At 50.9% G+C, this 19966-nt stretch overlaps 2 protein-coding genes across 35 annotated transcripts in view; one reads left to right on the top strand and one right to left on the bottom strand.

Annotated features, from left to right (window-relative positions):
• LOC123330880 overlaps positions 1-19699 on the bottom strand; it is a 187983-nt gene extending 168284 nt beyond the window's left edge. For 15 of the 31 annotated variants that reach the window (XM_044933369.2, XR_006547130.2, XR_006640395.1 and 12 more), the window contains exons 1-2: positions 3780-5251; positions 2414-2491 (exon numbers count right to left, since the gene is read on the bottom strand). The gene's annotated coding sequence lies outside the window, so the exon portion shown is untranslated. The other 16 variants (XR_006547131.2, XR_006547142.2, XR_006547150.2 and 13 more) reach the window with 10 other exon arrangements.
• Positions 10210-19966, top strand: part of LOC112580945 (uncharacterized PE-PGRS family protein PE_PGRS36) — a 41580-nt gene continuing 31823 nt past the window's right edge. Inside the window, exon 1 of one of the 4 annotated variants that reach the window (XR_003105399.3) lies at positions 10210-11647. Coding sequence is in view for 2 of the 4 variants with exons in the window: in XM_025271843.3 (XP_025127628.3) it covers positions 11719-12040 (322 nt within the window). In the remaining 2 variants the exon portion in view is untranslated. The other 3 variants (XM_025271843.3, XR_003105398.3, XM_025271842.3) reach the window with 3 other exon arrangements.

Here is a 19966-nt window from a genome sequence, read left to right as displayed (position 1 = left end):
ATTAGGTCAGCTCTCATTAAATCCCTTTAGCCTCAAGACAAAGTAACTGAAGACACCTCCGGTACAGACAGTAGGAGCTGCAGAAGAATTTAACCTGACACTCTCTTTGAGGGAAAAAATATGAAACACTTTTGATACATCTTATAAAAATGTAGCACATAATTCTGCTTCAGAGCTTCCATCAAAAATGTTGTCTTTTCAGGACCTACCATGGAGCACAGGGAATGCTGCTCAGTATTGTGTAATAACCTATAAGGGGAAAGAATCTGGAAAAAAGTGGATGTAAGTATAACTGAATTACTGTGCTATGCACTTGGCACTAACACAACACCGTAAATCAACTATACTCCAGTACAAAGTCAATGTAATTTGTTTAAAAAGTGTCTCTTCATACACAAGATTCACGTTTAGAGTCTGGCTACACACACAAGCTGGCATTCAGTATTACCCAGATGAAATCAAACAACTGCTCGTTAACAGTGGTTTATATAAACTGGTTTACATTTGTGGATCCAATCCTCAACCTATTTTTTTTTACCATATTTATCTCAAATATGTCATCAGAAAGGTTTTTAGTGGACAGATTTGAACCTAAGATATAGCTTGAGAGTAAATCGATTGTATATATTGTGTGCATTTCCTAAAATATGAGGCATATAAGGTATTTTAACACCGGGCCTATTCTACTGCGCATAGACAAAGACTCTCGGCATTTACATTATCATGCACAGTTATCTGGGGTGAACTGGGGAGGGAGGCATCTGAACCTCAAAAAAAAACCACACACAAAAAAATTCTGACCCAGAATGTGAGAAGTTGGAAGGGCCTTTTTGTGGTGAAGCAATTTATGGTGTGAGCTGGCTTTCTGTAATCTCCAGCACAAAGATGACCCCAAGGTAGGAAACGCTCTTGTGAAAAACGGTGCACTCAGCGAAATAGATGTATAGAAGGCAGGACTGGAGAAAACATGTTACCACTTCTATCAGACATCCAATTGTTTTATCTCCCTCAGGCACTTATAGAGAAGTAACTATTTCAGAAAGCAATCGCCTCTTTTTCAGCTAGGATGTGGTATTATTATACTCAGTGGCATCTGTCTCCCACCCGGCTTCTAAAGGGGAATGGCAGGTCATTGCAAGAGAAGGGAGAGGCAGTTCTGCAAGGTCCCAAGGCTGTCCAGGGCCCAGGGCTGGGGGGCAGATCTCCTCTGTGGCCCACATTCCTCCCTTCCACCCGGCTCGTGACTCCCTCTGCCAGGGACTAGCTGGCACCAGAAACACTTGCCGGGTGCCTCTGGGGCACCAGCTCCGGGGCCCCAGCCGCCCCCTTCTACCCAGAGGAAGAGCAAGGAAGCCCTGCCCCCGCCTTCCGCAGGGGCACAGGGGGCACAGCTCTGAGCCCCCATCTCCCAAGCCTCTCCTAAACAGCCCCCTGCTCTTCTGTGCTGACAGAGAGGCAGGTGCCTACACGCAAGAGCTCTCAGTTTCTGTGGTGGTGTTTATGGTCATTTCCAAGCAGATACAGAGCTGATGCTGCCCTGCTGTTATTATTTGGCAGCCCACAAAATGAATACAAAATGCATAAAGTGACCGGATACACTAAATGTGTAGACAAACACACACAAGACACATAACCCAGTAACTCCCATGGGCAACCAATTTTTAAATTTCTAGGACTCGGATATGGAAAATGTACATAATTCTATTAACTGATTATAGCTAGTACTCTTGATGTCCCATTTGGAAAAATATATATATCACTCATAAGACAAATAGGGCTTCCCTGGGGCTCAGACCGTAAAGAATCTGCCTGCAATGGAGGATCCCTGGGTCGGGAAGATCCCCTGGAGAAAGGAATGGCAACCCACTCCAGGATTCTTGCCTGGAGAATTCCATGGACAGAGGAGCCTGGTGGGCAACAGTCCATGGGGTCGCAAAGAGTCGTACACGACTGAGCAACTAACACATGTAAGACAAATACACAGTCACCTTCATTCTCCTAGTTTTGTTTTTGTGAAATACTGTTTTCTCCTTAACGATTGATTATAAACATGATCACACACACGATTACCTACTGTGCTGGGTCGGGCATCACACTGAGTTCGTCTGGGTCACAGAACTTACATAGCACAGCTCGAGGGTGAAGACCCTGGCCAGGCCTGAGGCAGTCAGCTTCTGGGGCCCAGGCTTCCAGTTCCCAGGTGATACCCATATTCTCTCTCTCTCTCTTTTTTTAATTGCACTGATTTTTTAAAAAGATTTTTTGATGTGGACCATTTTTAAAGTCTTTCTTGAATTTTTTATAATATTGCTTCTGTTTTAGGTTTTGGTTTCTTGGCCTCCAGGCATGTGGGATCTGAGCTTCCTGACCAGGGACGGAACCCATACCCGCTGCCACATATTATTTAACTCACCTTCTCCACAATGCTGAAGAGCAGAAACGAGTTGATACTTTTCACATAAGGAAGGTGCTTTTCTCTGTCCATCATGGTCTATAGGGAACCACACGAAATATAAATGTATATTACAGATTAGCAATAGACTGACATAATGTAGTTAACTTAAAAATGATTTCAAACAGGAGAGGAACTACTTCCCATCCTCAGTAGATCCAATAATTGGTTGAAGTTTATTATTGGTCAGTATAAGCGATGGACTCTGGGAGGAAGAATAAAAAGTATAGAGTCTGCTTTTGTCCTCAGAAATCCAAGTTGGGTTGAAAGATAAGCTGCATATTCTAGAAAGTTCTGTCTTTTGTGAAGATAAATCTAGCACTAGAAGCTCCCTTATTAAAAAGGGAAGAAAGGAAGATGAAACTATTTTTTAGGGGATTAAACACTACTTGATGGGCTTCCCCAGTGGCTCAGCAGTAAAGAATCAGCCTGCAATGCAGGAGCCACAGAAGACTCAGGTTCAGTTCCTGGGTGGGGAATCTCCTGGAGGAGGACATGGCAACCCACTCCAGTATTCTTGCCTGGAGCACCCCATGGACAGAGGAGCCTGGCGAGCTATAGTTGCAAAGAGTTGCAAAGAGTTGGACATGACTGAAGCGACTGAACACACACACACACACACAGAAACTACTTGGGAAGTGTAGGGTGGGTGGCAGGGGACCTTTTCTCACGGCCCAAGAAAAGGCTAGAGCCACTTAGGCCATTCAGCCATCTCATTTGCTCCCAGGAATAAACAGAAACTTCACTGAGCCAAAGAGCAGACGCAACTTTACAGGAAGCTAGCAGCTAATATTGCTTATGCTTTACTGTTTTTAACATGCTGTAAAGTGGCTTTTGCCTTTTAAAACATTTTTCACAAATTACACTACTTTACAGCATTGCAAATCAATTCTATTTCAATAATTTTTTTTAATTGCACTGCTTTAACTTTAAGCCCATTGGGGTAGGCACTTCTCCTTTTCTTTAGGTGGGCAGCATTTGAAAAATCATTTTAAAATCAATGTCTGATTTCTCCAACATCAAAGCTGCTACCCTGGGTATCTGTCTTTGAGCGTGATGAGCCTCGTGCTGAATACTGATTTGAAGTGTGGTTCAGCGTGCAGACTTAAATTCTCCTTCCCACAACTTTATCTGAGAAGCCTGACAACGGTGGCAATCACAGGACTAGTTTTATTGGGTAAAACTATTCTATCTGCAATTTACTCTGACAGGCTCCACAATTTTTAAGTGCAATTAAACCCTGAGAATTTGCCCAGAAAAAAAACTTCTACCACATAAAAAAAAAATTTAAGAGAAAAACAGTCGAATGGAACAACTAATTACTAACCAGTTGCTCTTTTAAAAAAGAGAAAAAGGAAAGGAAAAACATTCAGCTGAGCCCACGAATCAACTTCATCGTATAGACCGGGAGCTCTCCGGGGCTGAGAAGGAGTCACAGGCGAGCTGCCCAGCTGCTTCAGCCACTGCTGCCATCCGCAGCTTCAGAGTAGAAGGCTCTGTCACGCTCAGGAGGGAAAAAATAGGAAACTTGCAGTAAAGCACCTTCAAAAACTGCGATCGCTTGGTTCCCAAGTGTTAGCAAGCTCACATCACAGCAAGCTCAGACCAGCTGGCTCCAGAACAAGTGAGCGCCCTGGTTCCCACTGCCAGCCTCACATTACCGCCTCCGTCCTCATCCCAGAAGTGGTACCCAAAGGTGCAGCACAAGCAAGCCAGCTGGAGCTACCTGCGAAAGTCGGGCACATTCATCAGCATGACTGACCCCACTGTTGTCCCGGAAAAGGACCATGTCCCTACCAGCTCTTGGCATTCCGCACTGGAAATCTTTATCCAGCAGGAAGTTTAACCGGACATGGAAATAAGCTATCCAGGTGACATCTGGGAAATGAGATTTTTCTTTTAAGAGATGTCCAATTATAACTAACGTTGCAGAACATTTCATAGAAAACATGAACTTAATTCAGTAGAACATCTTCAACAAGACGACCTCAGCCTTCATAATTCTTGTCATCTGGAGCATGTAATTCAAGGACTGCAGACAAGCCCAGGAGAGGCCAGCCCCTGCCACCCAACTCTGGCCCTCACCACTACTGTCCCACCTTCTCCCCCAGCCCCCAAAGGGCCTCCTGTGCTCTAGTCAGCGTTGTAGTGGTCTCCCCTCTTCCTGGAATGCCCCATCCATAGCACTGAATATTCCCTCCATATGGCCCCACGACCTCTACCACCGCTAACACTCAAATGACCTTCCATGACCTTCCCCACCCAACCCCGAACTTGCTGGGAGCCGGGACCACCTCACACACTCACAGCACCTCATAGGGCGCCTTGGCAGGGCTCCTGGAGATGTCTGCTGAAGGGTCTTTTCCTTCTGAGCCACTGAAACAGCACATGTTAAAAAACCCCCTGGGTCACACGATGCTGCTGAAGAATCTGCCCTGAAGAGTCTCCCCCTGCAGACTGCAAGCCCCAGGAGGGCAGAAACTGTGCCCATCCACTGACCATTTACCCCTGTGCCTGGGCCATTAGATGCTCAATAAAGGTTCACTAAATAGGTGAGTTAAAGACAATATACAGAGATGCTGAGCTTAAGCCAACAAGGCCCACGAATCAGAATCTGGAAACATCCTCCACATCAAATGTTGGGAGGCTGTCCATTGGGTGCTTCTTTTCTGGGCTGTTGTTGTTCAGTCGCTCAGTCGTATCCGACTCTTTGCGACCCCATTGCCTGCAGCACGCCGGGCTTCCCTGTCCATCACTATCTCCCAGACTTTGCTCAAACTCATGTCCATTGAGTCGATGATACCATCCAATCATCTCATCCTTTGTCCTTCTCCTCCTGCGCTCAATCTTGCCCAGCATCAGGGTCTTCTCCAGTGAGTTGGCTCTTCACATCAAGTGGCCAAAGTATTGGAGCTTCAGCATCTGTCCTTCCAATGAATACCTTCTCTTCTGTGAGTACCTATTAAAGTCTGCAAACCTTGAATTTGCTGCAATCCAGGATAGACATATACAGGCCAAGATAGTCACTCAGTCGTGTCTGACTCTGCAGCCCTGTGGACTGTAGCCCACCAGGCTCCTCTGTCTATGGAATTTTCCAGGCAAGAATACTGGAGCGTGTTGCCATTTCCTTCTCCAGGGGATCTTCCCAGCCCACGGATGGAACCAGTGTCTCTTACGTCTGCATTGGCAGGCAGGTTCTTTACGACTAGCACCACTTGGGAAGCCATGCAAATCAACCTGTAGGGAAAGAGATCACCCCATTGGCTTGCAGCCTGGTGGAGGATGGAGGCCTGGTGATGGAGTGGGGTCCCCGGAGACAACACCATCCCTTTTCGGGCCATCTGTTCCCTCTCCCTGGACCATCCTGTTCGTGCATCACCCCCACAGCATCCCTTGTCTTGATCAATGCCAACTAATCCCATGGGCCTCAGCTCAGGCACCAGCTCTCCAAGGATGTGTCCCCTCCTTGCTCAGCCTGGATGACGGGTCCCCCAAAATTGTCCCGTTTGATGCATCTGACACAGTGCCTCTGCCCTGTAACCAGTGCTCTGAGGCTATCACCAGGCCTTGGGCCAAGAAGAGGCAGAGATGATTTCTTCTTGACCTTGACAGCAGTGACGTCACCCCTCGGCCTCAGGCAGTTTCTGGATTTGCTGCTCCCAGTCCTCTGATCCTCTGACCTTCTGTATAACCCGGCTCTCTCTTCTCCTGTCTACACCTTCACCTGCTTCCCCAAATCTTAATTGTGCAAAATGAAAGAGATGCTTTACTGGTATAAAGAGCTGGACACAATACCTTGAGATCTTCAGTTGAAACGGTGCTGACGTGAGAAATATGAAGAAGAAGTTTAGATGAAAACACTGCCGTGGGGCAGGCATGGCCTCTGCTCCTTCGGAGGTGTTTATCGGCCAGGTTTTAAAGCTTTCTATGGTCAGTGCCTCCAAGCAGCATGTGCTTAAATATATATGGTTGCTCAGTCACTTAGTCGTGTCTGACTCCCTGCAATCCCGTGAACTGCAGCACGCCAGACCTGTGGGTGAGAGATCAGGCAGAATGCCACCACGTCAACCACCTTTCTCAAGTCCATCTTGTTTCTCTGGAAAGTTCCAGGACACACCAGGAGAGCACCTCTCAGCTGATGCTTCCTGTCCACTCCCTCCCCACCCTTTCCAACCCAGGGAATGCGGGCCCCCTAACTCTCTTCTTTCATGAGTGTAAACAGACATCTCCAGGACCTCCAGGTCCTAAAGCCAGGACCTCTGGAATGCACACAGAACCCCAACAACCCCCCAAAAGCCACATCACTAAGACAGGACCATTTTTGCTTTGAGCTACTGAATGGATTCCTGAAGCGTTGCCTGCAAAACTGAACACCGGCCTCATAGATCAGTCCTCTCCAGGGTTTCCACTTTACCTGCACGTGTTCCTGTAGGTCAAACACTTGTGTCTAACACGACATAAAATCGAATGCAGATTTCTGACATTTCCAAGAGGGCACACAGTCTGTGTGCATTTATTAATAATTGGCCCTTAAGGGTCTAAAAGAATGCAATCAAATTCACAAACAACCAGTGACTTTTCTTACGAAACAAAAATGTCACCATTAAAATATACATCCCAGTTCCATTTGAATCGGAATGGTGGCTATTTCTGTGCAAAGTATGTGTATCTCTTGAAACAGCTGATGTTTATTAGAACTTAATATAGGTCACGCCAGCTTACTGAGTCAAAACTGGACAGGATAGTAGAGGTTATGTAACCAAGCCTCTACCCCTGCAGGAGGTCCGTCCACATGCTGGTGGGCAATTTCCATCATCTTAAGGACCTCTTAGTACCTTAGGTTCTATTAGTCATGTACAGTTTATTTTCGTTCGAAAGGTCAGAGGCAAATGAAGTCACTTGCTGCTTTTCTCAACCTCAGAGAGTTTCCTGGCAGGGGGAGGAATGAGACATGGCCATCGGAGGTCACCTGCTGTCCCTGGCACTTCGTCCAGCCAGGAAGATGCCTCCAGCTCCCACTCCCCTACCTACAGCAGAATGTCAGAACGAGCTCTTCTGATACGCTAAGCATGGTCTTTAGTCCCTACATTACTGTGAATTCTCTCAAAATATATAAGCATTCTCTAAACAAAGACTAATGCTACAGTTAAAACTGACCCACGCGAAAGGATCTTGAAGGATCCTCGAATCAGCGCCTTTCTTATTTAAGGAAAAGAGGCAGAGTTCTGTAATCCAGGACCACAGTCCCTCACATGCGAGCCCCAAACTCCAAAAAAAACCCTGAAAATCAAACATTGTTTCCTAAATTTAGCACACAATCCTGACGTGAGGTTATTTATAGTCTCAATTTTTTTATGCCTCTGAAAGTGAAAATGCATATGTTTTCTGTGAAAATGCCCACAGGTTTGATAAGGGAACATTCCCAGGCTACAGGATTCCATAAGATAGTCTCTACACTGTACCCTCCTTTTAAAATGTGAGAAAAAAAAAAAAATCTAAGCTCTGGAAAACAAGTCCCAAAGGTTGTGTGGACCAGTAAGGTCAAAATCGAATGCAAGGAGCCTGGTGGTTGATCAGGACAAAGATGCCCCAAAATTACTGTGAATAAGAAGGGGGATATTTAGGACTGAGACGGATGACCTGGCCTTGACCCCCAGCTGTCCTTAACAAACCCGCAACACAGGGTACCCACTCACCCATCACCAGCCCAAAATCCCAATATTAACTGTGTTGAATTATTAAGTCTCAAGGAGGAACTTTTCCCTTGCTTTGTTTCTCTCTTTCTCCATCCCCTAGAAGGACACCAAGTGAACCCACTTAAAGTGAACCTGAGCCTACATATTTTCTTAAACCACTGAATTGGAACAAAATCACAACACTGAAACTGTTCTCCAAAAAATAATGCGGGCAGAATACGCGTTTCATCCGGTCTAAGGCCCCAGTCGAAGAGACACAGGAGAAGGTGGTCAGGGGTTTCACAGATGGCAAAGACTTAAACCATCCAGCCATTTGTTGAAACTTCCTCTCAGGGAGAAAGAGAAGAAGCTTTCCAAAGTTTTTAAAACAGCTCGCAAAGAGTGCCACATGTGCATTTTAACCTGGTGGTCCTCCAGTCCAGCTCTGTGTCTTGTATACCTGCTTTTTCTCTTGATGTATCTTACCGTTCCTTGCAAACGTTGAGCTGAGAATCTGCTACTCCAGAAAGAAGTTCAGTGTCTTGGTTGAACGTGAAGACTCTTGGGACGGCCTCCTTCTAAACCACACTGCATCTCTAAATGCTAACGCTCCTGGTTTGGTTAATTTGATTAAGTGGTGAGAAAAGACACCTTGCCCACAGATGGATTGTTAACACATTTGCACTGAATTCTAAATGTTAAATGTTCCTCCTTCAAGTTCCTGAGTTATTTTCATCATTTTCATTTCTTCCTGTACTGCAGCAATTGCTAATCTCTTTGTTCCCTTTAGAGTTTTGAAGGTGGCTTGGTTCACATCATTTTTTATCTTGTTACTTTAATCACGCACTATTGACCAGACTGGAATTCGTCAACCTCTTCAGAGTCAGCCCTATCGCCAGGTTTTCGGCACGCTCCTTGAAGAAGGTGCCTGTCTTCCGCCTCCCCGGGCACGCGGGGACAGTCCTGGATGGCATTTTTCCTTAACAATTCAAGACTGCAGGGATGAACAGTCTCGTTCTAGAAGTCAGCTCTGGCAACACCCCGTGCAGGTAACCTGCCAGAAGACGAGACATCGCAGCACTTTTGGAATCTTTTGCTTCTTTCTCAGGAATCTGCTCCTTTTCTTGGGCAAATCAAAACTACCCAAAGCAGACTCAACTGTTTGGATTACTGGATTTGCTTTTGTTTGTTTTTCTTCCACTTTCTCTTGCAGTCCAACTGAGTCATATTCACTTTTTTAAACAGTTTAAAATTCCATTGAATTTAAAGAGTTTGATTTATGTTGTTTGAAAAAGTCCAGGAACGGGTCCTGTGAGTTCAGCGCAGAAGCATGTTGTCTTTGCTCACACCTCCAGGGACTGGGCGCATCTGTTGCTGCCACCCAAATGTGGTTCTGATTTACACATCCACGTGCAGCTGACTGATGGATGGCCCATTCTGTGGGTGCAGGGTGCTGACAGAGCCCTGTGACCAGGGTAAAATGACACCTACTCTCAAGGCACCTCTGTCATTTTCTCTTCTACCGGAAACATCCCCAAAGTCCAGCTATAGCGGGAGAAGGAAGCACAGGGCAATGAAATACAGACTGGAGCACGGGGCCCTCCCTAGAGGCCAAGCAGAGGAGGCAATTCCCTGCAGCCCGATGGGGGCCAGGTCGATGTGGCTGTGATCCTGGTCTGAGAACTGCAGTCTGGACAGGTAGACAGGAAGGCGGAATGTGTTTCAGGTGGGGAGAGGGACTGAGGAATGCCTAGAGGCAGGACCAAGAAAAGCTGGTTAAGAATCAGGGAAGAAACTGATATGGCCAAGGCAGGAAGTGTTGAAGGCCTAGCTACAAAGTGCCCGAGGTTGGATCTGTGTGTGTGTGTGTGTGTGTGTGTGTGTGTGTGTGTGTGTGTTGGGGTCGGGGGTGGGGGGCAGAGGGGGCATGGCCTGCTGCCCTTTTGAACCACCTAGGCGGGGAGAGGTCCCTATGTATGCAAGCAGAACAGATGTAAAAACCCAGCAGGCTGGCTGCGGGTGCAGCATGCATGCAAAACAAGAGGTCAGAGGCCAGGGGGCTGAGCCTGGAGGCAGCATGGCCAAGATGGGCCATGAAACAAGAAAAAAGGGGGCAACTTTGAGAAAAAGCTCCAAATAATTGATGACAAATACAAACTATCCAAAAATTAAGCATCCTTCGCATGCTCATTTTTAATTATTCCCCTTATAGATTTAGCAAACAACTCATCTGCCTGCAACTGAGGCTCAGTACACCACCACCTAAATTATAATTCTTTCATTATGAGCCCATCACCTCTTCTCCCTTCCTGAAATTAATCCAGAAACTGCCAGATACAAACGTCTATTTAATAAAATGAACATCTGTGATGACACACCAGGAGCAAAATCCTAGTTGTTCTAAACCCGGCATTTTGCTTTGACAACCAAGTACCTGTTTTATTTTTTAAATACTTTCTCTCTTCAAAACACCTGCTTTCTTTACACATTGACTTCTAAAGGAAGAGATTAATTTTTATTGGCAAGAACAGAAGTTAGTCTCAACAACAACAAAGGAGAAGCTATGCTCTATAGAAGAGCTGCCTGCTACATGAAATAATACCCAGGAACATCAACCCAAACCCACAGAACCAAGCAAGGCCAACCCCGTTTTCCCACATGAAAGCCACAGTGTGATAAACCTCAATCCCTTGGAATAGAGCTGCAGTTCTTATTGTACCCGTGCGGCCACAGGACCCCAGTCCAGGGTGGCTGGATTTCCATTAGAATTGCCTGTCCTTCACTGCCTTCTCCTCCACCCCTCCTGTGCCCAAGTCCAGTTATTCAGTGAGTTATAATTTGGCACTAAAATTCAATTAAGCTAAAACTTTGGTCATACGTGGTCTTTATCTCAGCAAAGCATAATTTCTTTGACCCATTTTCCAAACATCAGCTGATCGATTTGAAAGCGGACAGAGGTAAAAGTTGATTTCAATCGCACTCACATTTGTAGAAAGTGGCTGGGGAAAAGAAAAAAAAAAAAACTTTTAAAACTTAAAAAAGAGAAAAACTTCAAATAAACAGGATGGGGAGTTACTTATGAAACTGCTTGAGGTTTTCATAGCCCTTGTCAAGCAGAGACCTCGGCCCGCTCGGCAGACTTTAATTAATGTCCACTCCGGCCCTGCAAGCCATTTTCCCATTGGAAATTCCGATGAGAAAGGAAGGAATGCGAGGTTCAAGGCCGCGCTGTTGTTGAGTGGGCTGCGGGACTGGGGACTGAAACCCCGCGGTTCCCCCATGAGCCGCGAAAGTCTGTGGAAGTATTGAGCACCCCTATTGAGGACTGTGGGAGTCTGGGCGGCTTAATGGGATTGTGTTCGGTGCTTCGAGCTGTCCTTTAAAAGATTCCATGGCACCAGCGAAACTCCAATAATAGGGCCTCTCTAATTGCTTTCTGACTTTCTATGAAACTTTCTAAGCTATGCTGACATCCTCGACTACAACGACGGAATTCAAGAGTGGAGAAAGGCGAGACAAAGTGGGTGTGCGGAGAGAAAGCGGTTCTCAGCGAAGCGTGTGGGAGGTGGGGGGTAATTCGGGGGAGGGGAGATGGGGCGGGTGTTAAATCGGTGCCGGGGAAAGAAAAATATGAGTGTTCTCTTTTGTGCGAGACAAACAGCCGAGCGCGGGGAGGTCGGGGCCGGGGTCACGCGGCTCCGGGCTGCAGCTGCCGCCGTGGGGCGGGCGGGGGTCCCCGGCGGCCCCCCGGGCGTCGCGGCCGGCGGCAGCGGCGGCGGCGGCAGCCTCGGCAGGCATTCCGGCGGCGCGGGCGGCCTCTGTCCTCGCGCGACCCCGGCCCGTCCAGAGCGCGCCCCAGGCGACCCTCGAGGAGGAGCGAGGGGAACGACTGCGGTCCGGGCGCCCGAGCAAGGTAAGCACTGCGCGGGGACGCTCGGCCCTCGAGCGCGCGCTTTCCGCCGCGCTGGGCCGGCGAGCCAAGACAGAAGGCCGCGGGCCGGCCCCACCGCCCTGGCCTGGTGTTCCCTGTGCGCCAGAGGCCCGACGCCGCCGCCGGAGCCTGGGACCCCGGAGACCAGCCAGCCTGGCTCGCCACTGGTCCTGGGCCGGGCCGGAGGGCCCAGCGGGGCTCACCGCGAGCCCAGGAGGTCAGACAGAGCCCAGAAAGCCCGCGGGTGACCTTCCCGGGCCGCCCACGGCGAGGGTCACCCTCCCTCCGACCCACTTAGTGGGCAGCGGCCTTACCAGGGTCCTGGCCGGGAGCTGGGCGTCGGCGGGCAGGCGGCGCGTCCCGGGGGCTCTCGGTGAGCCCCGCAGCCGCCCCTTCGAGCGCTCCCAGCGCGCAGGCGCAGGCCCAGGCCTGAGGAGGGCCCGTCCCGGCTGGCGTGGGGGGCGCGGACTCGAGTCCGGGCCTGGGTCGCTGTCCTGCCCGGCCACCGGGTCACCCGAGGGCGATGGCACAGTGGGGGCAGGGGAGGGGGACCGGGGGCGGGGGTAGTTTGAAGGGGCAAAGAGATGGCGGCGGCGGCGAGGCCCAGGCGCCTGCAATCAAAGGCTGGGGACGGCGGCCCGCCGCGTCGCCCCAGGCCAGGCCTGGGGCATAAAGGACCTTTATCCTCAAGTGACACGGCCGGCGGTTTCCCCTGCCTCCCCCGCCCGCGGCCTTAATTGGGGCCGGCTGCTAATGTGATTAAAGGCCAGTTAAATGTTTCTCGGGGCAGACGGTGGGAAGAGACCGAGACCCCCTTCTCCTCCCCGGGGTCACGCCAGGCCCTTGGTCAGGGGGTCGGTGGTGGTGCCAACCCCAGGACGGCCTGGCCAGGGGCCGGCCGATTGTTCACCCCCGGGAGGGGAGGCCGCGGGCGGGCGGGCGGGCTCCTGAGTCTTTATGTAAGCCGGTGGGCTTTGGGCCCGGCCGGATTTGGAGATTCTTTTCGCACAGTTTCCATTTTCTGGCCTTTGGAACGGCGCCCCAGGGCCTCGGGGCCCTCCCCCTCCGGTGCCTGGCGCCCGCGGGGCCCAGCCGCCCAGGCTGGCCTGGGGTTTCGGGGCGTTGGGGGTCGGCTGGGCTCGGTCGGAGCAGGTCGATTTGGGGGTCTCCCGACTGAGGACAGGTCTCTCGGGATGGTGATGCGGGGCTGGCAAATGGTGGCCAAGCAGAGCCCCCTCCCCTCCCGCCCCGACCCGCAGCGCCCCCAGGCCTAGGTCATGGCCAGGTTCACACGGCCGCGGCGGCGTGGGTGGTCGCGCCCTCCCGGGAGGGCTGGGCGTCCCAGCCTCCAAGGGTCGCGGGGGGCCGAGAGCAAGTGTCTGCGCTGCGCTGCCCTGCCGCGCCTGCTTCCGATGGCGCCCGCGGGCTCCTGCCCTGTGCCCACAAGTTCTGGGGTCTCCTCCTCTAGCCTGCCCGACTTGACGGAGGCCGTGCTCCCAGGACAGCTCCGGGGCGCCGCGCTAGGCGAAGGTTGAGCCACTGCCTGCGGCGGCGGAGTGCGAGCTCGGATCCCCGGCCTCCTAGATCGTTCCCTACCCGTGGCCCTGGGCCCGGCCGTACGCTCACAGGGGTCATTGCTGAGGAGTGGAGGTGGGGTCCCCTGCGGGGGGGGGTCCCCGAAAGACCAAGAGCCCGGCCCAGCCCAGTTCCTACACCTGTGAGGTTGCAAATCCGGAACTAGTCGGGATAGGGGAGGCAGATGAAATGCCCAGTGGAAGCCAAACGAGCTCGGGGTGTCCCGACAGCTGGCCTTGGCTGTGCGCTTCGGTGGCGGCGGCGGCTCTGGGGCGCACGGGGGCCGGGCAGAGCAGGTGGGACCCGCGGCTGGAGCCGAAACGCAGGCCGCGCACCTTCATCTCGTCCCCGCGGGGGTCTCTCCCACGCTTCCGTTCGCCTCGGTAAAGACCCAAAGGCCGCGCGGCACCCGGGCCGGGGGACAGCGTGAGTGCGCCCGGGGGCTGCGGGCGGAGCCGGGCCTCGGGGACGAGGGCAAGGTCCTTGGCGGCCCTGCCGCGCCGCGCCAAGAGCCGCGACCCCGAGTCCGGGCAGCCGCCTCGCGGTGCCCACGAGCGACACTTGCCATTTCAAGCACGACACGGTGTTTAAAACTAATGTGAACTAAGCAAGCGTGCTTCCGTAGAAATTTTACAGATCGGTTTTTTACTCTTCCCCCAAATATTCTCTGAAATAGTCGGCAGAACTTTTACATATGTAACAAATGGTAGGTTGAACAGATCAGAAGATATGAAATGAAAAGGATGGCGTTTGAATGTAAATAGAGTGAAAGCAGACGGTAGTTTTTAATAATATTTTTTGTCAAAATGTACAGTGGCGCTCAAATTTTGTCATGTTCAAATTCTATAATTATTTGATATTTAAAATACCCATTTTGTGTATTTTTTCAAACAAACAAAAAAAAAAACAGTAAAAAATTAAAAAAAACAAAAGCTGGAAACCAAAAAAAGCCTAAAGAGAAAATGGGCCATGAGGAACCAAAGCCTTTTCCTGATATCCTGGGTTTTGTTTTTTGTTTTTTTGTTTTTTTTTTCCTTTTTTCCCTAAGATCCCGGAGGAAAATACAAGTGAAAATAAAATTGTTTCCTATTAAACTAACACATAGATGTAATTAATTTCGTTCCAGATGGGTCTAAGGGACCTGACTATTGTAGTATGCTCAGAAAACATTAGATTCAAGGTGATTTTACTTTCTCCAGCTGCTCAGAGAACTGTAAGGAAAAGTAAACACGTCCAGCCTCATGATTTTTTTTTAAAAAATCTGCTTATTGAACACAGATAAAATTAGAATCATCTTCTACTTGAGATAAAAGTTGCACAGGCAAAATCACCAATTTTTTTTTTAACTGAAAGAATATCTGGTTTTGTTTTGTACAAAACAGCACTATTTCACTATTACGTAACAAACTGAGTGACCTTGGCTTTGTTTGAACTACAACTGCCCTTAAATCAGTAACCCCAGTGATGATTAAAAAAAGGAAAAAATCCATTTTTCAATTCATCTTCCATTTGTACTGAAATGGCTTTTCCAGTGATGTTGTTTCAATAAAGGAGTAGCTTAGAGTAAAACAAATAAGCCGTGTGTTCTTGGTAAATAATTTTCTGTTTCAAAAAACTAAAAGTAAGTTGACTATTGCTTTTTAGGAACAACCTTTAAACTGGACAGGAAAGGGGAAAACGTGTTTTGTTGTCTCTTGGAAACGCGGGAGAAGAGTTGAGAGGCAGCTAGTCGCACTGCAGTTTAAGGGGCCCTGCAGTTCTGCAGGTGGGGGCTTACTGGATGGAGTACCAGGCCAAAACGTTTGTTCGTATCTATGCCGACGTGGCTCGGACCCCTTATGTGTGTGAGGGTGTGATGGGAGGCAGTCAGAGGGTCGGGTGTGCAGTGGGGGTGCAGGAGGTGCCCCGGGCGTGCAGAACAGACCCACATGGCAAGCCTGGGCACCTCGTACCCTGCTGCCCCTGTGTCCATGTTTTGGTCCCATCTGGAGGACCCTCCTCCTCCATTTTATGATGTTTTCCCTCCTTTAAAAACTCTGGTGGCCCCCTCAGCAGCCTTGTTGGGGGTCCATTGGTCATTTTCACAAAAACAAGTGACCAAAGTATGGACCCAGACCTGGGATGCGAGAAACCCCTGGGCTCCCCTGGCACCTGGAGAGGCCCAGCCTGACCAGCACAGCTGTCTTTGTTCACGCCACGTGAAGCCAGGCGACAGGGCTTCCAGCCTCTGTCCTGACTATGGACACGGTGGAGTTATGTGTGTGTGAGAGTGTTGGGGATTTTTGTTGTTGTTGTTTCTGTTTTTGTTTTGTTCTATGTGTTTAGTTCACAGAAGGAAAACAAAGGCCCCTTCTGTGGCACCTGGGCCAGGCAGTGTAGCTAACGGGAAAACCAGGAGGGCAGAAGGAGCATGTGGCCTCTTGTGGGAAAACCAGCTTGCTTTGTGCTTGTTTATTACAACTGAAGGTTTCCAGGGGCCTGTGTACGTGTGTTCGGTTGCTCAGCCGTGTCCGACTCTTTGTGACCCTATGGACTGTAGCCCGCCAGGCTCCTCTGTCCATGGGATTCTCCAGGCAAAAATACTGTAGTGGGTTGCCATGCCCTCCTCCAGGGGATCTTCCCGACCCAGGGATTGAGCCCACATCTTCTGCATTGCAGGCAGGTTCCTTACCACTGAGCCACCTTCCAGGGACTTAGAATTGCCCAAACAGGAGGCCTGAGACCAGGAAGGGAAGGAACCCCCCTGCAGGGTTGGCATCTGAGGGTTCTCCCCAGCCTTCCTTGGGGAGGTTGGCCCCCAGCACCCTCTAAGATCAAAACAGCCAGCCCACATGTTCTAAACATCGGAATGTTCAAAGATATTTAGAAAAATGGCCTCCAGTCTGGGAGACCTTAAAACTTGATGGAGATAATAAACAAAAGGAGTGGCAGTGTCTGGCAATGCCCAAAGGAGGGGAGACAGCTTCACTTGAAACTGGATGCACTGCGGTTTTTGCTCACATCCCGGGCTTCCAACACAAGTCTGGCCTTCCTCTGGTTAGAGGAGAGTCATTAGGAAAGAGTTAGGTACACAGGGCCAGCCCCCTACTCCAGCCAGAGTCAGTGACCTGATTGGAAAACAAATCTGATCACCCCGTGGCTGCCTTCCAGGTGCCCACTGCTGGCTTCTTCCCCATAGGCCTCCCAGGCCAGCCTGGCATTTCTTGGCCCCTGACCCCCCATCTCCATATCATCATCATCTGGACATCCACCTCCTCCCCAAGGCACTCTGCTCATCACCCACACGGAGTGTGGCCCCGGAGTGGGAGGTCTCTGTCTCTGCCCACCCCCTGTGATTACACAGGGTTCAGCACCTCTCAGAGTAGAGAGCGCCCTGGTGGAACAGCTTTGGGACCTGGGGTTTGGGGACCTCGGGGCACCTCTGGCCAGCAGGTGAGGGACTCCATGGGACTCATGAAGAGAGGACAACATGGCCCGTGCCAGAGCCTTGGGGTCCCCCTCATTCAGCCGCAGCCAAACCTCAACACGCTGAGCACCCAGACCTCACACAGGGGCGCCGCCCCCCTGCCCAGCCAGCGCGCCAGCATGCGGGTAGGGCCACGGCACGGAAGCCCTCCAGCACGGCCTGGCTCCTGTCCTGTGCCCGGCACCGGCGTTCTTGTTTAGAGAACAAAAGCCCGGAGGCCCCTGAGGAGCCGAGAAAGGCCGAACGCAGGCGGATTCATTTTGATATTTGGCAAAACTAATACAATTATGTAAAGTTTAAAAATAAAATAAAATTTAAAAAAAAAAAAAGAAAAAAAAAAAAAAAAGGCCGAACGCAGTGGCTTCCAGGGCTTGCTGACGGTGGCTGGGGTGAGAAAGGAGATGGCCAATCTCATCCCAGGGCACTCATAGCGGCTTCATGTGAAATAAGGGGTGAGCTCTTTGTACACACAGAACCAAAACGCTTCCCCAGAAGAGGATTTCTCTAAACGCATCATAACCGCATCATGAATTCTGACGTTTGTTACCCTGTTTCCTTCCCAACGATGGCTGCCACCTGCCAGAGTGATGCCCTCAGCCCAGTGGGCTGCATCGCAGAGTTCATAGATCCCTGTTTTCAGAGCTGTGGGGGTGGGATGGAGGAGCTGGAGACAGCCCAGGGGCCCATGGTCCCCAGCTGCTTTGTTTCCTGGGTTCCAGCCCCGGAGTCAGAGCATCCTGCTGACACTTAGGCCACCACTTCCTAGCACCCTGGCACTGGGGGTGTCACCGCCCTTCACTGGGCTTCCTCTCATAGTGGGGTTGACAGCACCCACCTCCTTGGGTCACAGTGCAAATCCAGGGAAGTCGTGCCGGAGGTAAGGGCTGGGCTCAAGGTACCCACGCACCGGCCACTTTCATCCCCAGGCCTTCCTGCCACACCTCTGGTCCTGCCCAGGATGCCTGCCCCCAGATAAGCCTCCCAGCAAAATCCTTCTCCTGCTGCCAGCCCAGCTCCAGGCTTCTCTTCCGGCCACTTCCTGGGTCCCCACGGCAGATGTGAGCCCATGCGGTCCAGCACAGGATCCTCAGAGCCTGGATGGAGTCATGCTGCTCCCGTGGGACCCCAAGGGGTCTGTACCGCCCATGCCAGCCTCTGCAGGCAATCCGCTGTTTGCTTGGTGCCCTGGTGCCAGCCCTGACAGCAGTTGGGGGTGTGGGTGCTGCTCTTCTCCCACCCTGCCCCTCTGTTGCAGGTGGCACGTGCAGGGCCCAGAGAGGGTGTTCACATAACCACGGGTCACACAGCAAGAGCAGAGCTGGGGTTAGGCTGGCTCTCCTAGCCTTGGAAGACCATGACACTCTGCCTGATGAGCAGCCCCTGGGGTCCATGGCCAGCATCCTTCTACTGAGGAAGGGACCCTGAGCTCCTGTCTTCCAGGAGGAAGGTCCCCTGGCAACATGGAGGAGAGCTGTTCCCTGGCTTCCTGCGTTCCCCTCCCGGGCCCTGGGAGAGCTGAGTCCATTTTCCTCTGCTTCTGACAGCTGCCCGGGGGCAGAACCGCAGCCTCCCTGCTCCAGCCTCAGCGGGCTCTCCTGCTGCCTCAATGATCGTTACCATCACGTGGCCAGGACAGGCTGCCCCTGCATCCTCTGTACACACAAGCAGGTATACGCGCATTTGTGCACACACACACACACACACACCTGTGCACACGTACACATACACACACACTCGTGCACATGTACACACACCTGCGCCGTGCATTTTAGTTGGCAGATTGCTTTCACACACACTTCAACCTTTTTAGCCTTTCTGTAGGCAGCAAGTGAAAATTAGGAAATGGATCACCAACTTACTCTTGGGGCGAGTAATAGAACTGGGGCTGTGGGGGGCGGGACATGGATCTGGTGGGACTGGTCTGAGCCTGGCTCTTTCCCCTCAGGTCTGTTTCGGGCTCCACGAGTCTCTGGTGGCCCCTGAATGGGGGACATGGGGCAGGGGAGCTCTGTGCCCACCGGCTGTGGCCAGACACCTGCCGTCGCCACGAAGTCCTCTACAGTGGCACTGACTCCGAGTGGGAGAGGCTGGCAGGGCAGGGTGTGCAGAAGCCAGGGACCGTGTTTGCACCAGTCACATGGCCAGGGAAGTGTTGCTGAAGACAAACTGCCCTTGAGGGCAGGATGGCTCTGATATCAGTATGTGCAAAGGCCCAATGGAGCACCTGGCCAGCACCAGAGATGCAAGAAAGGGACAAGAGAAGGGGGAAGAAAGGAGAGGACTAGTGGGGCCTCCCCTCCAACCCAGAATGTTCCACCTCCCCCACCCCGGAGCCCAGGGGTTCTGAGAGGCCCTCCCAGAGGGACCCACTGATGTGTGGACCTGACCTGTGCAGCCAAACCCATCTTTTGTGGCTTTTATGACTGTTGGGTTGATAGTCAACCTATCAGTCTCTGGGTTGATAGTCCCTTTCATTTGATTTTGTTGATCTGACAGCCTTTTTAAGCTTTGAAGTGGCTCTTATATGGTCCAACCTCGAACCAGCCCATCAACAGATGAATGGAAAGAAGATGTGGTACCTACACGTGATAGAATGTTACTCAGCCATTAAAAAAAAGAATAGAAGGTTGCCATTTGCAGCAACATGGATAGACTTAGAGTTTATCATACTAAGTGAAGTCAGAGAAGTATTATCTGATATTGCTTATGAAAGTGAAAGTGTTCATCACTCAGTCGTGTCCAACTCTTTGGGACCGGGTGGACTGTGGCCCGCCAGGCTCCTCCGTCCATAGGAATTCTCCAGGCAAGAATCCTGGAGTGGGTGTATGTGGAACGAAAAAAGCAATGCAGATGAATCTACATACAAA

This window comes from Bubalus bubalis, chromosome 20 (genome assembly GCF_019923935.1).
Source record: "Bubalus bubalis isolate 160015118507 breed Murrah chromosome 20, NDDB_SH_1, whole genome shotgun sequence".
Classification (NCBI taxonomy): domain Eukaryota; kingdom Metazoa; phylum Chordata; class Mammalia; order Artiodactyla; family Bovidae; genus Bubalus; species Bubalus bubalis.
This window is presented reverse-complemented; position numbering and strand designations above follow the sequence as displayed.